Source organism: Ptychodera flava, chromosome 13 (assembly GCF_041260155.1).
Source record: "Ptychodera flava strain L36383 chromosome 13, AS_Pfla_20210202, whole genome shotgun sequence".
In the NCBI taxonomy this organism is placed as follows: domain Eukaryota; kingdom Metazoa; phylum Hemichordata; class Enteropneusta; family Ptychoderidae; genus Ptychodera; species Ptychodera flava.
In genome coordinates this window covers 38,758,218-38,779,744 of record NC_091940.1, presented here as the reverse complement: position 1 = coordinate 38,779,744, position 21,527 = coordinate 38,758,218, and the positions used below count along the sequence as shown (strand labels likewise).

At 36.9% G+C, this 21,527-nt stretch overlaps 3 protein-coding genes across 9 annotated transcripts in view; 1 reads left to right on the top strand and 2 right to left on the bottom strand.

The window, feature by feature from the left end:
- LOC139148408 (uncharacterized) overlaps positions 1-6,591 on the bottom strand; it is a 59,970-nt gene extending 53,379 nt beyond the window's left edge. For 2 of the 3 annotated variants that reach the window (XM_070719850.1, XM_070719851.1), the window contains exon 1: positions 6,294-6,591. In XM_070719850.1, the coding sequence (XP_070575951.1) occupies positions 6,294-6,461 (168 nt within the window). In that variant the 5' untranslated portion in view covers positions 6,462-6,591. Of the gene's footprint in view, positions 1-5,552; positions 5,697-6,293 lie in introns of those variants that run through there. The other variant, XM_070719853.1, reaches the window with a different exon arrangement.
- Positions 6,592-8,777: 2,186 nt separating this feature from the next.
- On the top strand, positions 8,778-11,175 carry LOC139148428 (thyrotropin-releasing hormone receptor-like). Its single transcript, XM_070719890.1, has 2 exons — positions 8,778-10,297; positions 10,730-11,175. Exons 1-2 carry the CDS (start codon positions 8,812-8,814, stop codon positions 11,056-11,058), a joined length of 1,815 nt encoding a protein of 604 aa, XP_070575991.1. The 5' UTR covers positions 8,778-8,811; the 3' UTR covers positions 11,059-11,175.
- Positions 11,176-11,862: 687 nt separating this feature from the next.
- LOC139148427 (probable Na(+)/H(+) antiporter nhx-9) overlaps positions 11,863-21,527 on the bottom strand; it is a 93,449-nt gene continuing 83,784 nt past the window's right edge. Inside the window, exons 12-13 of one of the 5 annotated variants that reach the window (XM_070719889.1) lie at positions 19,247-19,495; positions 11,863-16,569 (exon numbers count right to left, since the gene is read on the bottom strand). In XM_070719889.1, coding sequence (XP_070575990.1) covers positions 16,403-16,569; positions 19,247-19,495 — 416 coding nt within the window. In that variant the 3' untranslated portion in view covers positions 11,863-16,402. Of the gene's footprint in view, positions 16,570-18,895; positions 19,496-21,527 lie in introns of all 5 variants that reach the window. The other 4 variants (XM_070719888.1, XM_070719885.1, XM_070719887.1 and 1 more) reach the window with 4 other exon arrangements.

Genomic DNA, 21,527 nt, shown 5'->3' with positions numbered 1-21,527 from the left:
TGAAGGACTTTTTTGGACAAGGAAATAGGTTTTACCCTGCCAAGGACCCACTTTCCCCACTTTCTGCATGTTGTGCCTTACTGTGACACTTTGACAACTTGACATGTTGTGTTTACTTTAGTGTGGACAACTATATACCACGTGCACCAGAGAAGCCTTGACTAACTTCTTTTTTCTTCAAAATTTACAATTGTCTATACAAGAGGAAATGTCTTTAAGAAACCATCTTACAAAAATGGAGTATGCATTTCATACATATACATCTTTTCAACACAATAAGTTTGCCAAATTTTGAGCTTTTTCAGATGATTTTTGTACATTTTAAACAAGTATGAACATAAAACGTCATCCACAATATGGTGATTTTTATTGCTTATGTTTTTGATAGGAAGGTGTTAACACTATTGGTTTTTTCCTCTGACAAACTTTACATACAAAGTTGCAATGTTTATTTGCCCATTTTACAGTAAATTATTGTATTTTGCTCTAGAAATGTTTCGTGTATTTTTAGAATAAAATAATTTTACTGGATATCGATGGTCTGTAATGTTATTTCAAGGCTTGAACACCCCGTGAACGCCCAAAATTAAAGGTGTTCAACAAGCGCGTATCATGTGTTCTAGCCTTTAACACACTTATCGTTGAACGGCGTCCATGCGTTCAAAAAGTGTTACAGCCCTTTGAACGCGTAAAAGCGTTCAATTTTTGAACACATTTCCCGTACAACGTGTGTTCGAATATGGAACACCATGGTGTTCAATATAATGTCTGATGAACACGTAGCGTTCAAAATCTGCACACGTATGATCAAAAATTGAACGTTGGTTGAACACGTAGTGTTAAATTCCTGAACGTATAGAGGCGTTCAAAAAGTGTTACAAAAAGGCGTTTAATTGATGTTCTATCCTTGAACACTTAACTTTACAGTGCAGATTGCTGCAAACTATTTTCGTGTCACAACTACACGCTACTGTAATCTTTTCAAGGTATTCTTGTGTCAACTTTTTTATCTCATAATTCGACGAGCAGCATCGAAAAGTTGGTATCTATTTGCATCACAATGTATGTTGTACAATAAAGAGAATGAAATGAAAGCCGTGGAGGAGTTTTCTTTAATCTTCGAACACTTCCTTGACAAGTGTTCACAAAATAACTTTGGAAATTGCGAAAGTGACCTCTATTCGCAAATACTGTTAACTTTTAGAAATCTCGTGATGTTTTCGTTGTAAATATTTGCTTAATTGCCATTGAGATAATTTTGACCCCCTTATCAAAATTGAAAATTAAGCTTGTGAACTTCATAAAGTGTCTGTCTGCCGAGCTTTAATAAAATATTAAAACTTTTTGCAGCGGAAAATATGTGTTTAGCAACACCTTTTATATGGCTTTCAGCTGGCGTTTCCTGTCCTGTCAAAATGTTAGTCTTTTTCGTTTTATGTAAGCTTTGGAAACCACAAAATAATAATAATAATAATAATAATAATAATAATAATAATAATAATGCAGGAAATCAGTACGGAAGAATTTCCTCTCTGCTTTTTGACCGTAACGTACAACTTTTAAAATATCACTGATTAGGTATTTGGTTGTAGGAAATTAAATAAATTCCTTTCAGGGGAAAGTTTTCTATTTGGCGACAGGGTTTTTCCTCAGCTTCCAAGGGTTGGTAAAGTAAAACAGAATTACAGTCAACTCGCACTTTCCCAACCCGCCCAGAACGAACTCGCCCGATTCAAACTCGCCCGATACCAACTCGCCCGTTGTTTTGAGATAGGGTGTTGTAGATTCCATGTACGCTAACCCGATGGCCCGAGGCCAGCTATTTTCATGTCATGCCAGGCCAGTAACTCGTGAAAGACGGTCCTGCTGTTCCTAAAGAAGTGAGCCAGTACGCAGTAACTATCCCTATACGTAAAGAAGCTGAACGAAATTTATTCTTTCAAGAGATTTGCAAAACGTGAAATTCGCAAATAAAAAGTTTTCCGTGTTGGCACATATTTCAAGCCGCACCTGTGGTTCTCTATGTTAGAAATATTTGTTGTTAGAAATAAAACGTTTTATGCGTACCAGTTGCTGCGAAAACGAGCCTTGCCACTCTTTGATATGTTCTTCCACTCCAATGACCAAGCTACCCGAGTGGCAAAGGCTACCGATTCGCAGCAAGCGTACCTGGTAGCTCTGCATGGCAGGGCTGTGTGTTTACCGGCGTTATAACGGCCTCCGTATAACGCCGGTAAACACACAGCCCTGCCATGCAGACCTAGCGTACCAGGTACTCATAAAATTGCAAAATAATATCGGACGAGTTGGTATCGGGCGAGTTGGAATCGGGCGAATTGGTTCTGGGCAGGTTGGAAAAGTGCGAGTTGACTGGTACCCCGTAAAACAAGGTTCTTTTACAAGGTAAAGCGAAAAAATCTTGTAGATTATATTGGCAATGTCTACTTAGCATGCGCAATGAACTATGAAAATTGTACGACCTGCTCCGTCACAGAACGGAGATAATGTCTGAGCTCGGGAGGTCAGCGGATACTTATGATTGAGGGTGAATCTTGCCCGGTCTTTCACATGAGCCGCGCACACGATAAGCCTCCCACGGTGCACAATAGACAAAACTGCTGATTTTAACGCGCAGTTTCTTTTCCAAAAACAGCCAATTTTTAATTTAAAATCGTGATCGATCCTAGTTTTCGAGCACGCTCATCTTGTTTAGATACCAATGTGCTAAGCTGCGTTTTTAGACTTGTGCAAAGTTCGCATTTCTCTACCATTTCGCGTCCGCCATTTTGAATCTTGTTCGATAGCCAGTAACACTGGCCCTGCTCCGCAGAGCTAGCTTTAGAATGGGATGTTGAATTGTGAAATAGGATTTGGAAGTGCATGATGTGTTGTCAAATGAAATTGGCAAGAGCATGTTGAGTTGTAAAATAGGATTTGGAAGTGCATGATGTGTTGTCAAATGAAATTGGCAAGAGCATGTTGAGTTGTAAAATAGGATTTGGAAGTGCATGATGTGTTGTCAAATGAAATTGGCAAGAGCATGTTGAGTTGTAAAATAGGATTTGGAAGTGCATGATGTGTTGTCAAATGAAATTGGCAAGAGCATGTTGAGTTGTAAAATAGGATTTGGAAGTGCATGATGTGTTGTCAAATAGCATGTTGAATTGTAAAATAGAATTCGGAATGGCATGTTGTGTTGTAAAATCAAAGTAGTAATTTTGGCATGGATTAGACACCATACATGGTGTCTCTATGGGAAATATCACATTGGGAAATATAACAGTTACTGGAAGCTATACATCTAAAAAACATTCATTTTTTGCTGCATTGCTGGCAGATTTATGGCACCAAGTACATGAACAGAGCAGCTATAAAATTGAATTCCTCTTTGATCAAACCAAACTCTTAAATAATTGTTTCTTGAGATATTTAAAATACCATACTTATTAGACTATAGACCCAGAAATAGCTCTTCAAAGCATGGTTGTTGTCACATTTCTTCCTGTCATTTTTGTTCTGTTTTTAAAATACAAGTTTTTGTTTTTTCCTAACATCTTATTGAAATGACTGATGTTCACTTTGAGGCGTGTTCAACCTTAACATTGTACAATATTATTGTACAATGTTAAGGTAGAACACACCTCAGGGACAGATATTTGAACTTTCAAATTTCTACAATTCTTTTCTGATCTACCACTTGTGGGGGCTCGTTTTAAAGCTCTTGGAGAAAGAAAAACTTTCACCGTCTTACTTTTTCAAAAATCCGAAATTTAATTTTCCCTCATGAAGTTAACACAGGGATGGCAGCCATTTAGAATTTCAAATATCGCAAAATGTTTGGCAATTTGTTTCGCTACTGTAGTTCAAAACAAACCCCTGATTTTTATTGTTTGTTTTGTGAAAGAGTGGTTGAAAGTTTCATTTAGGAAAGTTTGAGCAAAAGTTTAGCTTAAGTCCCTCACTTTGCCATAACTTTACAAAATAGGGTGTGATAAATGATAAAACATGATACAAGGAGTATGATGCACTGTAAGTCTGTGAACAGGCATATGTTATGTTTTGATCAAAATTTATCAACATATATTTCCTCAATTTAATTCATTTATCAGTAAGGACTGGACTAGATTTCATTTTTCAACATTACATACTGTACGCAATGTGTTGTGGTGGCAAGGCTAACATTTTGTTTTTCAAAATGTACTTTAAATAAGTAGAAAATATCAGAAAAAATATAGTATTGTCATTTAAGTGCATAGGGCAATCATGAAGATCATATGAATATATCTAAACATGGATGAGCAGAAATTCTTGAATTCAAAGCAGGTCTATACCATACAATAACAGACAGACTATAATTTACTTCACTTCAGAATTGATTTCTTTGAGGCCAAAGTGCTAAGTGAATGTGCATTGGTCCAATATATCCCATAATATCTACACCTCTGACCTTGTTGCAACATTGTTACAAAGAACAATAGTACCACACAACATTTTGCAGAAATCATATCAGATCGAACTTTCAAATTTTCAAGAATAGGTATTTCCAATATTATTATTACTATGTCATCATTTTTCTCCTCTTTACTTCAGATATACCGGTATGTAATCCAAAGCAAAAAAGACCAACACATTGAAGTAGTACTCAAAACATTCCACAAGCTCAGTGCACTATGTGATAAAACTGACAAAGATAAACACTAACCACAAGCAGTATACTTTAAAAAATGGACTTTGTTCAGAAAGTAATGGGACTGTTTGCAAATGACATCTATGTTCTCTTTGCATTAATATGCAAAAATAAATATTTATCTGCAAATTTAGATTTCATTTTGGAAAACATGCGTTTAAAAACCATGCAAATACAACATAATAGGTGACTATTTATGGAACAATAAACTATATGACACATTACGACTCTGACTACAAACTGCAACAAAGTCACACATGCTACACTGAAAATGAGAAAATACATCCACATTTCAAGCAGCAGTTTGATGTCAAATGAGTGCAGCAATATTTAGTAACAAATCTATACCAGCGAACAGCCATTCTCAGCTCAGCGTTCTAGTTTTGTTATGCTTGTACAAACAAAGGAGAACAGCCATAAAATTTATGCCGCTGACTTCAATGATTACTTGACATAAGTCATCATACATTGTGAATATACTTTTTGAGTCTCCTTTCAACAAAAGAGTTGCCAAGTTCTCTACCAGAGTCAGCCTAATCATAGGCTCTCATATCATAACAAATCCTCATGAATCATAATAAATCCTAATCCTAAAACAAATGAAATTATAACTTAACAGGGATTGAGCTTGACCTTTAACCCCTTAAACTTTGTTGAAAGTATGTTTTCTTCCTGTCACATATTATAAATTCGAAACAACAGGCAATGTACAGAAGGCATTATTTTGATATTTCAAAAATAGCCATTCAGATTCAGAGTCTGGTGGGCACTGCATGCATGACATTCCCACAGCATATAAACTGGAGGTTTAGGATTATAGGTTATAAACGCTGGAATTTCATGACAAGTAATTAATCAGACTTACTTCCAATTAAATTTTATCTGGCAGCAATGAACTGTACGTATTATACCCCTTGGTAAATAAAACGTGTATGGTGTGTTGTACTATGGAAATTGCACAGTGGTGCCTTGGTTATCCATATCAGACCATCCACCACCTACAGTAGACATCTGTGCAAATGGACCCCCTCATTTGCATGCTATGACCCTAGGTATTTTTCAAATATTATCATAACAATATCTTTTAACAATCAGAACATTACATGAAAAACACTACTATTATTACCATGCATTATAAATCTTTAACAATATTAGCATTGTTCCAACGCATACTAACTAGCATGTTTATTAGTCGTATACTATAGTCTTTAAACCACACCTCATTTTTATTTTTATTTTTATTATTTCACAGCATCAGGGAACATGTGACTCTTTTTGTCAAATGAACGAAGAGATTTGAGATGTCGTTACACGTAACTACATCTACCAAATCATCCGGTACAATAAAAGCGGCGACTCTGCAGCTCTGGAAATCATTACAGTCCCTCTACAACCACATGATTAGACCACTCTCTTGCATTTTGTTTACCCGTTTTCGATCAGCTATTATCATTCATTTGTTTGCTGATACTTACAAACTCCTGCCAGTCCTGGGACACATAATGCGTGCACGCGTGCTTCTTTACGCTTTTCAACGCAAAAAGGGCATCGATTAGAGATAAGCGTGAGCTAGCTACAAACCCCACTCCTTCGTATGTATCCTTACCTGACTGGAAACGTCGGCGCTATCCGCACTGTCTTCCTCGAATTCTTCCATAACTTCATTCTGCTTGTAGACGTACTCAAGCGCTTCGTCCACGGTCATTTTACCTTCTTTAACTTGCACCATAACCCATAGTTGTTCATCATTGCTGAGTTTGTATGCTCGCGACATTGTAAATTAGGTGAAGATCGATGAAAGGTAAAAGAGGCGTAATTCAATCATATAATACAGACGCCCCGTCCCGTAAAGTTTCAAAGTTTACTGGTATCGCGCGTCGCCATCTTGAACTATAATTGGAAACACCCTCTGACGTCATGTCGCCCGCTTAATCGTCCGGCATTGTAAAAATGTTCCGGCCTCGTTCTGAACTTTCCGCGTAACTTTCTATAAATAAATTTAAGGTATCGACTCGGTATTTACCAAAGTCGTATTCTAAAACCGCATTTTCTTTCAAGGAACATTAGCGGTAACTTTCGATGGTAGTTTCGTTATTTTTATTGAAAAAAAGTTTCTTTTTCTTCTTACGCTAAAGTGAAATACATAGTAAGCAAGTAAAATGAGTCAAGTTCAAGACCGGGATAATAAAAATTGACACTCGGCTTTACATAGACAGCTTTTATCAAGGGCCGAATATAAAAGAGAAATATCTAACAAAGTAGTGAAGAAATAAAAAATATGAAAAAATTAAAGAAGCTTAAAGAAAATATCGGGTATTATAACATACCTAGGAAGTTACTCTAGGGTTTATGATCATACCAGTATATCGATAATGCATATGTACTTAAGCAGGTTAAGCAAGCTGTGAACACTCTTTCTTCTTACCTGTACAGCTTAAACATTATTGACACTGTTTAAAACAAATGAAGACGAAATACTGTTATTTCGTGACAGCCCTAACAATCTGCTGAGTGCATTATAATGACAGACATGTATGCTATGAATGGTGAAAATATTGAAATTGCATCGTAACTGATTGCTTGAGACGTAAAATTAACTGTGATAGGCCCCTATATTGCGGTTGTAACAAGTGCGAACTCGCTCTCAGCTGGAAAAAATCCTTTTCTTGATCTTGCCAGAGTTTCAAAATACTGTTGTTATGATATAATAACAACAAATCACCCCAGCAATGGGTATACCGTTCGGTTTAGATTAGACCAGTTCACTTCACATATCCACTCACTATCGCACATATGTCGTGAACTGATCAAAATCTCGTGGTGTAATGTTGATTGGTGTGGTTTATTGATTAGCTTTGTAAATACCAGTGAAATTTGTGACGTCATCCCCCAGATTCTTTCTGATAATATATCCGATTATCCAACATTGCGGCCCACCTGTTCACTTCATATGCAAATTCACTAGCATTGCTAAAACTATAAAATAATAACAATAATGTATCCCTCCCGGTCCATAATGGACGAAAAAAAAACTTTGCAGGACATAATGTATGAGAATTAAGAGTGACCAGGAATATTAGAAATAATAAGTGAACTTATTTTCCGATATTTTCTTTCAGCTACTTACTTTTTTATAGGAGATTTAGCTATAAAGCATCACATTTACTTCAATCTACACATCCTAAAAACACTTCATTTTTATAGGGTTTATGCCCAGTCTGTCTGTAGTCTACCGGTTTGCAGAACATAGAAACACGAGTTACGAAGAAGTCGTTTATAGAGTGGGTGAAACAGTCCTGACAAGTAGCAAGCAAAATTTAATCGATAATACGATCAATTTGGCCGGCAGCCGGCTAAAAATTAATATGCATCGAAGTGGCCAGTATATCTTGAGACAAAACCTGAGAACTGTATTAGGCGATTCGGGCCAAATGGGGAACTACAAGTTCAAAATACCCCATAACTAATCAATATATGCGTAGATGTTCCACTATAAATCACTCTCTGTTGTCCAGTGTTTGTGAAGGCAGACTTACTTATTCCACGGAGAGACCGTGCTTATTCTTATTCCTTACACTTTTGATGGGCGACCCATTTACTCAGGTGAGGATTCTTTGGGTTCACGTGACACAAAGAGAGAAAAAAAAAGGAAAAGAAAATTGTGATTAAAGAAGAAATCTTGACAAAACATTCACAAAGATATAGGGAAGAGCTTGATAACACATTTTATCAAGGATGTCTTCAGTTGGATGGTAATTAATTCTCGCTCGTAACAGATCCAATAATTAGGAAGGAAGGGTTGTCGTCATACCATACTTTCATGACTTTGTTTCTAGTTTTAGGACAATGGACGTATTATCATTAAAGTGCCGATCCCTTAGTATCGTACGTATTGCGTCCCTAAGATACGAGTTCACTATAACCAATCGGTGAGATCAGCGCACACTACTTTAATTGTGGTTTTGTGTAAAATTAAGAAAGCTATTGGATCACTTTTCGTCGACCAACACCTCTTGTTTCTTGATCGTGCGTAAGCATATGGTCTCGTTGACCAAAGACAACTCGTCGCTTAATGCGGTGTTGGCTCTCAGTTTGCATCCAATCACCTGTGACTGAGGTACATAATGATGGCTTACTGGCATTGGTATTTGGTGTTGGTTTTTAGAATCAATGGAATCTTTGGGCTGGAAATGAAAGCGACGACCAATAGCACTATGCCGCCAGATTTCTTGGACGTTACCGATAAGTTCACATCTTCGGATCATGGTATGACGACAGGCAGCAACGGCGGTGAGTCAGCAAGTATTCAAACACAAAGATACTTTACGGGATATTCTGAACCTAGAAGAAATGATTTCCAGTCATATTTTACCGAGACTAGTTATGAAACTCCAACTGAAGACTCTTGCCGGATTGACAAAATGTCTGGGGCTTTAAGTTGCTCCGAAACAGACGTCGGCACAGTCGCTACTGACATTAGAGAGTTGACGACATACATTGACGAAAGTCCAGGCACAGTTTATGGTGATGTGAGGACGGCAAACCAACAGGTCACTACCAACGGGAGGAGAAATACGACCAGAGATCTTGAAAACACCAACAATACATCTGAACCAAGAATTACGACGCAGAACATAACAAACTCGTTTAGAAAGCTAGAAACTATCGTGCCGACAACAACGTATGCCGATAAAGTGGTCGCGAGAAATTCAACTATCGAGCATAATGCATCTTTGACAGATCTCGAATCTGGTAGTCTAGTTGAATTTTCCGAAGTGAATCCGTACTGTTTTCATCCATATTTGACAAAACTTATTGATGTAAATTCTCTGAAGACTATAAAAAGTTCATGTTTGTCGGTCATTCTGATAATTGGCATCCCGTCAAACTTGGTGACAATTTTAGTGTTCAGCTCTTGGGATCGAAAGGCAAAAACTCCCGGAAGTTTTTATCTAGTTGCCATAGCAATTGCGGATTTAATTTTCCTAATTTCGATCGGACTATTGCGGGAACTGATGACCATATTTGTTCCCTACGGACACTGGTCGCACGGCCCGCTTTGTCGATACAATGCGGTGATATCTAGCGCTGCTCACAGTGCCGTCATTTGGTTAGTCGTGGCATTTGCCGTTGAACGACACATAGCCGTGTGTCATCCTCTTCGCAAACGATACCTGAGTACAATTCAACGGACACGCATCATCATATCGCTAATTTACATCTCTTGCACGATTCTCGCCGTGCCGAAATTCTTCGACCTCAAGTACATTCGTGTCACGTACACAACGAACAATAATAACACGACTGTGACGAAATCATACGACATCTGCATCTACAGTGACCACGGAGGAGAAATCTTTCGCATTGCTACCGAATGGGGAACGACATTGCTAATTTTCGTACCCTACATTACCATAATTACTCTGAATGCTCTGGTGATCCGCGCCTTGCGCCGTCGGAACAATTTCTTGCGTTCATTGTCCAGTAGGGTTGGAATAAAAGTTAAACGCCGACAGCATACAATAACAATGGTTCTTCTGACGGTTTCATTCTCCTTCATTCTCTCGTGGGGACCGACTTTGTGCATCAAATTTTACAGTTGTATTCAAAGTAAGTATTTTTCCAACTTTTTCATTGTAGTTTTGGAGATCACTTTAAGGTAGAACGCGCCTCGGGGACAGATATTCGGACTCTCAAATTTCTACAATTCTTTTCTGATCTACCACTTGTGGGCGTTCATTTAAAGCTCTTGGAGAAAGAAAAACTGTTACGTCTTAATTTTTCGAAAATAAAAAAATTAATTTCCCTCCATAGAGTTAACACAGGGATGGCAGCCATTTTGAATTTCAAGTATCGCAAAATGTTGGGTGCTTTATTTCGCTAGTTCCAAACTTTGCTCGATGACCCCTGATTTTTGATTTGGTAAGAGAATGATTGAAAGTTTCAAGCAAAAGTTTAAGTCATTCACTTTCGAGGTGCATTCTAGCTTATTACAGCAAAGATGTGATATTCATTGCCTGAACATTTCTTATTTTCTTCAAGGCATGGGAGTGGAGATTAAAAGTGCACCATTAGCTATCGGAGTACTTCAGCTCACCAGTCAAGTCTGCGAAAATTTCAACTGTGCCATCAATTTCATTCTCTACTGTATTCTCAGCAGCCGATATCGCAACTCCCTCAGTCGTCTGGGAGCCGTGCGGGGAAGAGGAAAGGCGCCACCTGTGGCAAAATCTACAACTCATGCCGGTTTTCTGTCTCAGTGGTCCCACTCAGTCTGGTCGAGTTTGAGTCTCACTAAATTTAAGAAGACCGCCAAAAATTCGGGTCCGGCGGGATTAAGAACACAGGATAAAATTGTTGAAACACCTTAGACACAGTATGGAGATAAGAATCCTTTTAATACTTCAATTTCAAAAAATGAATATTTACTGAAAGCTAGATTGATTCTTAATCATAACTGTGACTACATGGTGAAGATGTAATGCCAAGTCCAGGGGGATGGAGGGTGGGGTTGTTACAGGGGTTTGCAGCCCAAGTTGAAAATATCTACCCATGATTAGTTTGAAAACACGACCCATTGTTAGGGATTTTCTTGAAAATTGAGAGAAAAATTGAAGGCAATTTTTACCCTTACTTCTACTGTATGTGACAGTTTTCCTGAAGTATGAGGAAAATTCCTTTGTTACTGGCCCATGTGTAGGATTTTTAAGTTAAAAAGTGGCTCATATTTCAGGACTTTTTTAATGAAAGAGACCCATTGGGCAGCATATAACCTTACACCTTTCCATGGGAATATCCCTTTCTGGGTGTAAAGCCTCATGTTTTCCATTCATTTTAATCATTTTTTAAAATGGTATATTACTTGCATAGGGAAGAACTTTAAGCATAACAAAGTCACTTTCCTCAACAGAGAAAACTTTAATGTACTTGAACTGAATGATAAAAAGACTATTTGCGATATTTGCTAATTTGCAATAAATTGTGGATTACAAATATGACATATTGAGAGTAGAGTCAGAGAAAAGGATGTCTGAATGTTTCAGAAAAGGAAAACTTAATAATATTTCAATAGCTGGCAAGGAAACATTTGTCCATACATCATAGTAGGAAACATTTGTCCCATACATCATAGTATGGAAGGGACAAATCAATGAACTGAAAGAACAGACACAAAACAAAGTGAAATAAATTGGCTTTTCTTCACCAATATCTTTATTTTATAAAGAACCTTGGTTATCTCTGATGGAAAAAAAAGTCAATGCATCAATGTCTACAAGTTTTAGCCTGAAGGTAAACTTGTTTCTAAAGTCTTTACAGGTAATACTCATTCGGCTATAAAGATGTTACTTTAATATAGGCTGACTGGCAACAACTATGATACATATTTCATAATGCTCAAACTATATCTTGAACATAAAATCTCAGGCAACCTTGCATAGCCTTATTTTACTTTGATGGTTGGGTTCAATTTGAGATGTTTACTACAGAAACTATCACAATATGCCATTTCGATGACTAGGGTGTTTTAAAATTTACTAGATATTGCGGAGTTTCTTTGAAATTGCAACAACTATGGGTGACTTCATGATGGGGTGTGACTGGCAGCTAGCTGAAATAAAAACACTTCACAGCAAGGCTCACTTATAGGGCTCCCACTGTACATCAATTGTGGTTTGTGTTACTCTACTTTTTGAATAATTACTAGATCTGATGATTTTAGTCTGATGTGCCAGTACACTGTGACTGTACATTTGATGTATGATACCTGTACAGCCTTCTTCAAATTTTTCTTTTTTCGGATGGCTAGGCTTTTTTCTGATGGCTCTCGGTCACGGACAAACATGAAATCACTGATAATTGTTGCAGTTCAAAGTTTTAAGCAACTTACAAGACAATTTTAAAATAGCTAAGTCATCTAAACAATGAATTGTGATAATTTCTGAAGTGTAATCACCCAGAGTACTGTTGTTTCTGCAGGTTTTTGTTCGCTCGATCAGTATTTTAACAATTGTCAAAAACACAGCCATAATTTTATTGCTTATGGAAAACTCAGTATAAAAATAATCTTTCATGTTTATCAAGTTTTGCAGAAAAGCAATGTAAATGCTAAGCCACAGCTCTCACTGTTATTAATTCAATTGTAAAAATATTTACAATAATTCAAGCACTCTATTTCTAAAACATAAAAGTTTATTTCCCTTGTTTACAATCTTAGGAGATCAAACTTTCCAATACAAGCAATTCTCACGTATCATTCCCTGATATACACTATGAAACTTTATTTACTTCTTATACCTTTTTACATGAATATTTACTATTTTACAGAAAGATATCAACACTCATGTGTAAATGCTGTAATTTTAACTTATATACTTTTTTCTTTTTCAATTAGCTGTCACATTTCATCTTGTCACCAAGATTTTAGTCTATGGTGATACAAGAAATTATTAAGGTAGTATGCGCCTCAAAAATGTAAGACTTAAACTTTTGCTCTAACTTTCCTTAAGGACTCTTTCCACATTCTCTCTCAAAATCAGGAATAAAAATTGGGGGTCACCGTGCAAATTTTGGTACTAGAGAAACAAATAACCCAAGATATCTAAAATTCAAAATGGTTGCTATTCTTGTGTTAACTCTATGTAGAAAAATAAAATTTTCGAATTGTGAAAAACTAAGCCAGTGAAAGGTTTTCTTACACCAAGAGCTTTGAAATGAACCCCCACAAGTGGTGTATCAGAAAAGAATTGTAAAAGTTTGAGAGTCCGAATATCTGTCCCCGAGGCGCATTCTACCTTATATGGATGCTCAAAGTCAGACAATTTGGCAATACAAATATCAATATTGATGTATATCAACACTAGTACACCCTGATATCTACCTTGTGCAAGAGATACTCTCTTTATGAAGAAAACTTTGTTATTGTTATTTGAGATGATTGTGTTAGTATGAAGATGGAAGTGACATTTCTACTGTCGGTAAGGTTTAGCATTTTCAGAAATACCTTAAATGCACGCTCAAATTAAAGTCAGACAATTTGGCAATACAAATATCAATATTGATGTATATCAGCACAGCATTTTCAAGTTTTAAATCACATCTTGCATTGATGCTGCTTAAGTTAAAGACAATTGAAGCCAAAGCTGATGACATGAAAGATGGCAAATCAAAATGAAAAGGTAAAAATCAAAACTGCATTTGTCATGACATCATACATGTACACAGTTACACTCTCCTTGCTCAAGATTTGCTGAATTTTGAGAAAGTGAAAACTGCCTCTCACAAGATGCTTCGGTGAAAAACAGCCAAGAAGAGGAAAGTGGCTGCAACAGAAACAGTTGATATGAGTGAACAAAGGCTGATATGGACTGTGAATCATGCAGGTGGAGGCTGGAACTCTGCAGAAAGAAGTGATTTCAGGTAATGGCCCTTCCAGTTTAATGGTATACAGTCACCTGTAATCTAAATATGCCCATATATGGTCAAAGGGGCCTTTCTCGGTATTCAAAATGCCCATGTGAGGGAGCTGTTTTTAAAAAGCGGCCACCCGCTTAAAATCTGTGATTGGTTAGATTTTCTCTTTCCATGGTAACTGTGGCAAAATTGGAACAGGTGACAGTATACCTTTTTAAAGGCTGGAACTGATAAATTTATATGACCATCTAATGTTTATGCACTGTAAAGAATAAATTCTCTGTCTCTTAAGCTTGCAGTGTTTATTTAGCATGCAAAACTGTAGCATTTTGGAAACATCTTAAAGAAGATTCCGGTTTTGAAAGAGAAGGTAGTAAACAGTGTGAACCATATATTGAAATTTTACTGTGGTCTGCATACAAGTCCATTTGCCAAAATGTTGATCTATGTGTTATGATTAGTGTCTGACTACTTGTTTTCACGTGTATTGTATGGAAATTATAAAGACAAAATTGTTCAACACACTTCAATCCAGTCTTTAAATACTTCAGTTAGATTCATGATCAGAAAAATATCTTCACTCAGTTTAAAACCATTGAAAGACCTTAAATTAGTAATTGTAATGTTAAAAACCGGCTTAACATCCCAAAACGGTGGCATATGTTTCATTCAAGTTGTCAAAGTAATCATTTGGTGACATCTTGAATATTTGTATTCCACATAAATATTCTAAATACATCTATTTTGTAATTGAATTTAACTTATTGGTGATCAATCAGTATCATTCAATACATTTAAATGAAACAGCAAAACATGGTGAGAAACATTTTGAGCAACACCAAATGTGGTAAGGGATAATGACTTCTTTTCTTCTGACAAATTAATTTTTTTTCATGATTTGACAATTTACAAGTGACATGGATAACAATTTCACTGAATACACATTTAGCCTCTTTGGAAATATTTCTGAAAGAGAAACTTTTATGAGCCATTTTCTTGAATAATTAAGGATCAGCATTGGAGATGAAATGGTAAAAGTATAAAATACAGACATTACAATTATTGAACGTTTGTATAAAACAGATTGAACAACTAAATTCTTCACAAAGCTTCAGTTACTTCATCACACAGTCAAATTTTTAGGAAAAGAAGTTACAAAATTTAAACAAAGTGCTCTTCCTGAGCACTATACAGATATATTTGAATATATAAGTTTAACCGTCAGGCCTGACTTGCTGAGAATCTACCAGAATCAACCCTACATATAGGGGGTCAGGCCTGAAAAGGTTATAAATGGATCTAAATGTTTTTGTAACATACGTAGCCATGTGTTCCAGTACAGTTGATAGGTTGAGGAGTAACTGTCCAAAGAGTACACCATCATTTAGACTTTAATGAGTTAAAAAACTAACAATGCCTGAATGAGTATATTTTATTGTTCAGTACTTATTTAAACAGTAAGAACAAGTACAAACAATGAGTTGACATGAAAGAGTGCAATTGCTGTTTTCACTGTATTTGTCTCCTATGGATGACGCTTCTTTTCACTAGATGATGGGCAACAATGCTGGTTTTCACTAGATAATGCAGTAATATAGTTAATTCTGACTCTGATGTCTTTGTGAATGCTTTGGAATTAACAAAAATACATCTGATTATGAAAACAATTTTAAAGTATTTCTACCATTACATGTTAATATATATGTCATTCTTTTATCAAACATTTTAAACTCTCTTTGACGTAGATTATTTTTTTGCTTTTGTTTTCTCTCTTTCAAGTAAAATGTTTTTTGCTTTTAGTACAAGACATCAATATCAAATAAATGTTACTTTTGAGTCTGGGAGTTTTTGTTGTGTGATAACTGTGCTCTGTAAATGGTGGGTGGTTTTTCAACTTAACTGTGTATGGGAAAAATAAAGATAAAAATATCTATATACCATATGACTGCACTGTTGAGACTACCACAGTGAATTAGCCACACGGATGTGAGACACAAATAATCACGTCCTCGTTAGCTGGGTATGACCCAGTTGTTTGTCACTGGAAAAATTGCTGCCATGACAACATCAATGTTATTATTCTCTTTATCAAAGTTTTTGTCTCAAAGTTTTTGGTGTCATGGTAACGATAAATTTCCCATGGAAGTATCATAGATATTTTCTGGGTTTTTTTACAAAAAGGTTTAAAAACAGACATGAACATTACAGTTTGTTTTCTAACATTGACATTCTGATGGAAAGTTACGGTGCATACAACATCTCTATGGCAACATTTCCAACTAAAGCATGCTTCCATAGCAACCTTCAAACAGAAGATTCTTTTTCTAAGGATTCATCAGATATATCTATCCGCACATCATCTTGAGATTTTGGTGATGACAAAACAATCTCAGGCACCAACGCAATATTTCCATTGTTCTTTTCTTCCACTGCCTGCAGTGTACTTTCATCATCAGGATGATCTTTTTCTCCTGGTAGTAACAAAAATGAAGCAACAATAAAATAAATGAGTTAACAATTTCATGAGATAGTTTCTTCAGTTCTAGCTTACCGTAATCACTCCATTAGTTCGACTGCTCCATTAGTTCGACCGCCCCCTTTTTGGAGGATAATTAATTATTTTACGACCTCCAGTAAATCGACCAATGAGAAACCGCATAATTTTTTTTCCTCTGTAATTCGACCGCAAGTGTGTCAGCACGGATACATTTTATCAAAGTCAACTTTATATTGCTACAATCGAAATAATATTGTTGCAAATAAATCAATATCAGCGACAACACTGTTGCCAATTACGCCGGTTGCTATAGTTGCAGTACGTGGAGGACTTGTGCACACTGTTTTCTTGATAGATGATTTTTTTCTCCCGGGTGTTACAAAAAACATAAAAGCGACAAATGAAATGAATGAGTTAATAACTTTAAAACTTTACTGGAAAGTTTCTTCCACACTAAGAGTCTCTAGTAATTACATTTTGAAATGTAATTTTTGACTCCATTTGGACAGATACAGGCAAGAAATCAAAGTTTGTATTATCTTTATATTCACTGATTCATCATCATTATTAAGTAATTGAAACGATACTACAACTACTAATTATTATAAGGCAATTTTACAGTTTATTGTTCTTTCACACTGTAACTTTCTCAAGCCGTTGGGCTTATCAATATCTTATGTGGATAAATTAATGGAATAAATTTCAAACAAGCTGTGGTGTTCTTGTTGAGTTGGTAGGATAAATGTACAATTTGGTGTTATCTGAGAACTAAGCCAGTCACTAACTATGGTACTACATGTACATGTAAACTAGTGAATGAAAGCTTTCACAGCATCAGAAAATGATCACACTTTTGAACAACCAAATCAGTCTATGGTGATTTTAGACAAGTGCCAAGCTGCTGATTGGCTGATCTGAAAGCAATGGAACTACTTGAAAAATTGTTTTCACAAATTATCTGCTACATAAAGACACTATGGGATTTCCATTTCATGATGAGTGACATACAGTTTACTGTACATCATGTTTATAAACTGCAATATAAATTGTAGATTTTTAGAATTTACAGTAATTGCCGATATATCATTTAATATCATTGGTGCATAAAACCACTCAGGTCAGCCATATTACACTGTGAGAGATGGTAACAACTTAAGTATTAGTAAAAATAACACACTTGACTTGAAACACTTGGTAGCATGCTGAAGTCAGTGCTTTTTGTTTCCCTTGTTTCAAACAACCTCTTGTGCTGCCAGCCTGCTTAGAGCCTTGTGTAACTTGGGATTAACTGCATGCTCAACTCACCCAGTGGTGATTTCAAACAATTAATTAACACTTAAAATACATTCTCACAGTGATTGCTAGTTCAAAATGCTTCAGATGCTGCACACAAGGGCATTAGTGTGAACACACACTCAGAAACATGATTGAGTGATTAAACTTCATTGGACCAAAGTTAGATATATGCAGTGATGTGATTGGTACATCATTGGACAATGTCAGATGTATGCAGCGATTTGATTGGTACATCATTGGACAATGTCAGATGTATGCAGCGATTTGATTGGTACATCATTGGACAATGTCAGATGTATGCAGCGATTTGATTGGTACATCATTGGACAATGTCAGATGTATGCAGCGATGTGATTGCACAGCTTGGCGAAAGGAATTCAAGTAATATTGTTCTATGTGATTGGTGAGTCACAGCACCAATGACGCAAGATGACGTATTAAACCAAGTGATTAGCCAGATAGTGTCCAATGCATCCAGTGAAGTGATTGGATGAGTCCCAAAAGCATAGATGTTAGAAGGTGTAAAGGGTTCAGTGAATAAGTGTAGAGAAGAACTCAAAATCAAAGTATGAACAGATGATTGAAATACCCCAGTTATTCAATTGAAAGAGTGAGCATTGCAGACTTATAGGAAAGCAAAGAGTTTTTTCCGATGTGATTTTATTATGACTTGGTTACAAGGTAAAGAGATCATAGTTCGTTTTTCTTTTAGATGAAGTGTGTTGGGCTTTGATACTTGCTGAAATGAGGAGTCAAGTTTATTGTTAGGGATACTGAGTTCTTTTTAGTGCTAATTAAGTAGTACCATTTACATCCCTTTACTTTATGGTGATAAAATACAGTATTTACATTATGTGCTGGTATGTTAGCTTACACTGTACCTCTTAAGATTACCAACATTAATGAGAGACATTGTCACACCTTAAAGCAGTCTAAGAGATAGAAGTCTTACCTTTACCCTTGAGAAATAGAATCATTAGCATTTCATGCGATGGCTTACTTACTATGAGGATGATGCTCATGATGATGGTGATGATGGTGATGATGTCGTGGAAACTGAGGGCTGTGATTTTTAGAAGTTTGAGTCGGAGAATCACCAAAGTTGTCATCCTGGGGCACTGCATGATATTCATATGGTCTAACATCACTGAATCGCCTTGTACGAGACGGTGAAACGGGCGGCATGAGAGAATTATATAGATGAGGAGGAATTGTTTCACTCTGTCTCCGTAGCAACAACTTCCGCAGGACATTGCTGCCTTTAGGCACAGCATTAACACTGTCCCCACTACCTCTCCTTGAAAGCAACATTGGAGCGGGAGTCTGGAGACTGTTTCTCCGCTCACGAACTATACCTGCCAGTTCTCCTTCATCACACTCCTTAGGAGTGATCGTCACCTCTCCCGGAATTCCAAAAATACCAAGCGTCTCCTCCTTGGCTCTTTCAGACACCCTGGGTTGATCCGTGTATTCCTTCCATGGCAGCCAGGATTCTGCAGCTGTCGGCTCGATGCCATCCTCCTCATCTTCTTCCATCTCAGATGCTCCATCCGTGTGGATGGATGGAGGAGGGGATGCTGTGAGCAAGGGATCCGTTTCATCCTCTGTTGAAGGAGAAATCATAGACACTATCATCAAGAAACAAGACTGAAGGCCACATACAAATATGTTTTTTTTTATTTCACAGTTTTTGAGAATATTCTGGATTATGATTTCACAACCTTTTTACCAAAAGTTAGTACCAAACAAGCAATATCTCAACAAGCACACTCAGAATAAAGATAAAGCCAAAGCACACACAGTGTTAATCTTTTTCATAAATTCCAGCTGTGAGTCCTCATGGTTGCCATGGCAATTGAAATCAGGCTAATTGTCATGTCCAAATTGTTGTATCACTGCAATTACATCCATATATGGTCACACTGATTTGTCAGTCGTGTTTACTCAGTAGAATGAACGTCATCAGCTCTGTACATAGGTTTCAGTGAAAGACTTTCTCGTATGTTACTTAAACAAAAGTAGTATTCTTTTACAAGTAATAAACATGACTTCATTGATTGAAAGCTTTCAAGAAGTTCAGTGGGCACTAGGTGTTTGTGATTTGCACTGCAAAAGGCTTAATTATGCCCTGTACAAATATGCCTGAGTGACATTTCATTGACAAAAATAACTCTGATGGTATATTCCACTAAAACTGATAATTTCATTAACATTTTTCTCTTAATCTGCTTCCTCTATGATAGGCTAACAACAACTCCTTTGATTTTACCTCCTATTTTTGGTCATTTCACAAAATTTTATACCAGGCAAAGACATGTATGTCAACCTGTATCAACGTCCAGTGCATGCAAAGGTAAGACTGCACCATTGACGCTACAAAGTTAGTACCAAAGGCTGAAGGTTAAAAAGTGACCATTGGCTGAAGGTAAACTGACCGAAGGCTGAAGATCAAAAGGTTCAAGACTTATGCACAGTATTATATTGGCTGTATGAAAAATATCAAAAAAAGAAAATCTTCAACACAATTCATGACTCTTATAGTTCGCAAACAGAAATGTCAAAATAAATGTTGACAATTCTAAATTAATTGATGACACAGAAATAACTTAAATTACAATGTGTGTAACCACTACAGTGTACATATTATAGTACATGTTACAAAATTACCATCAGAAATAAAACTATTTTGTTTAAAGCACTCAGGATGAAAGGTGTATCAAATACACACTTGTTCATCTTTGAGTTTAGATCAATCGATCTCATTGTGGTATCCAAACCTTGTATGAACTGTTCAATCTATTGTTTTTTTATGGCTATATCTGTGTGGACATTGTAAACAATGAACTGATATCATTAGTTTGACAACGGCAAAGGTTACATAGAGTAAGGCACCACATATTCAAGCTTATTTTTAGTTATCTTGAAGAAGCACACAAGTATATCCCACAATGCAGCTCATGCCAAAACTTGAAGGTATCTTCACACTAACAGTGAAATACAACAAATTGTGTGAACAGAAGTTAAGAATGAATGGATAAAAAGAGTCAAACAAATAGATAAAACAGTCAAACTTATACGTAAGCCACCATGGTTAGCATGCAGGAACACTACACATAGTATTGGATCCTTGCATTGGTTACAGTCAGGCTGTGCTCTGTCAAGGGATGGGGGTTCCTCTCACACACAGGCTGTGCTGTCTAGGGAGGGGGTTCCTCTCACACACAGACTGTGCTGTCAAGGGATGGGGGTTCCTCTCACACACAGACTGTGCTGTCAAGGGATGGGGGTTCCTCTCACACACAGGCTGTGCTGTCAAGGGATGGGGGTTCCTCTCACACACAGGCTGTGCTGTCAAGGGATGGGGGTTCCTCTCACACACAGGCTGTGCTGTCAAGGGATGGGGGTTCCTCTCACACACAGGCTGTGCTGTCAAGGGATGGGGGTTCCTCTCACACACAGACTGTGCTGTCAAGGGATGGGGTTCCTCTCACACACAGACTGTGCTGTCAAGGGATGGGGTTCCTCTCACACACAGGCTGTGCTGTCTAGGGATGGGGGTTCCTCTCACACACAGGCTGTGCTGTCAAGGGATGGGGGTTCCTCTCACACACAGGCTGTGCTGTCAAGGGATGGGGG

Excerpts from the sequence above, each read along its gene's own strand:
- LOC139148428 (XM_070719890.1), top strand. The coding sequence starts at position 8,812 with ATGATGGCTTACTGGCATTGGTATTTGGTGTTGGTTTTTAGAATCAAT. Across the intron at positions 10,298-10,729 it reads ATTTTACAGTTGTATTCAAA|GCATGGGAGTGGAGATTAAA; the intron begins GTAAGTATTTTT and ends ATTTTCTTCAAG.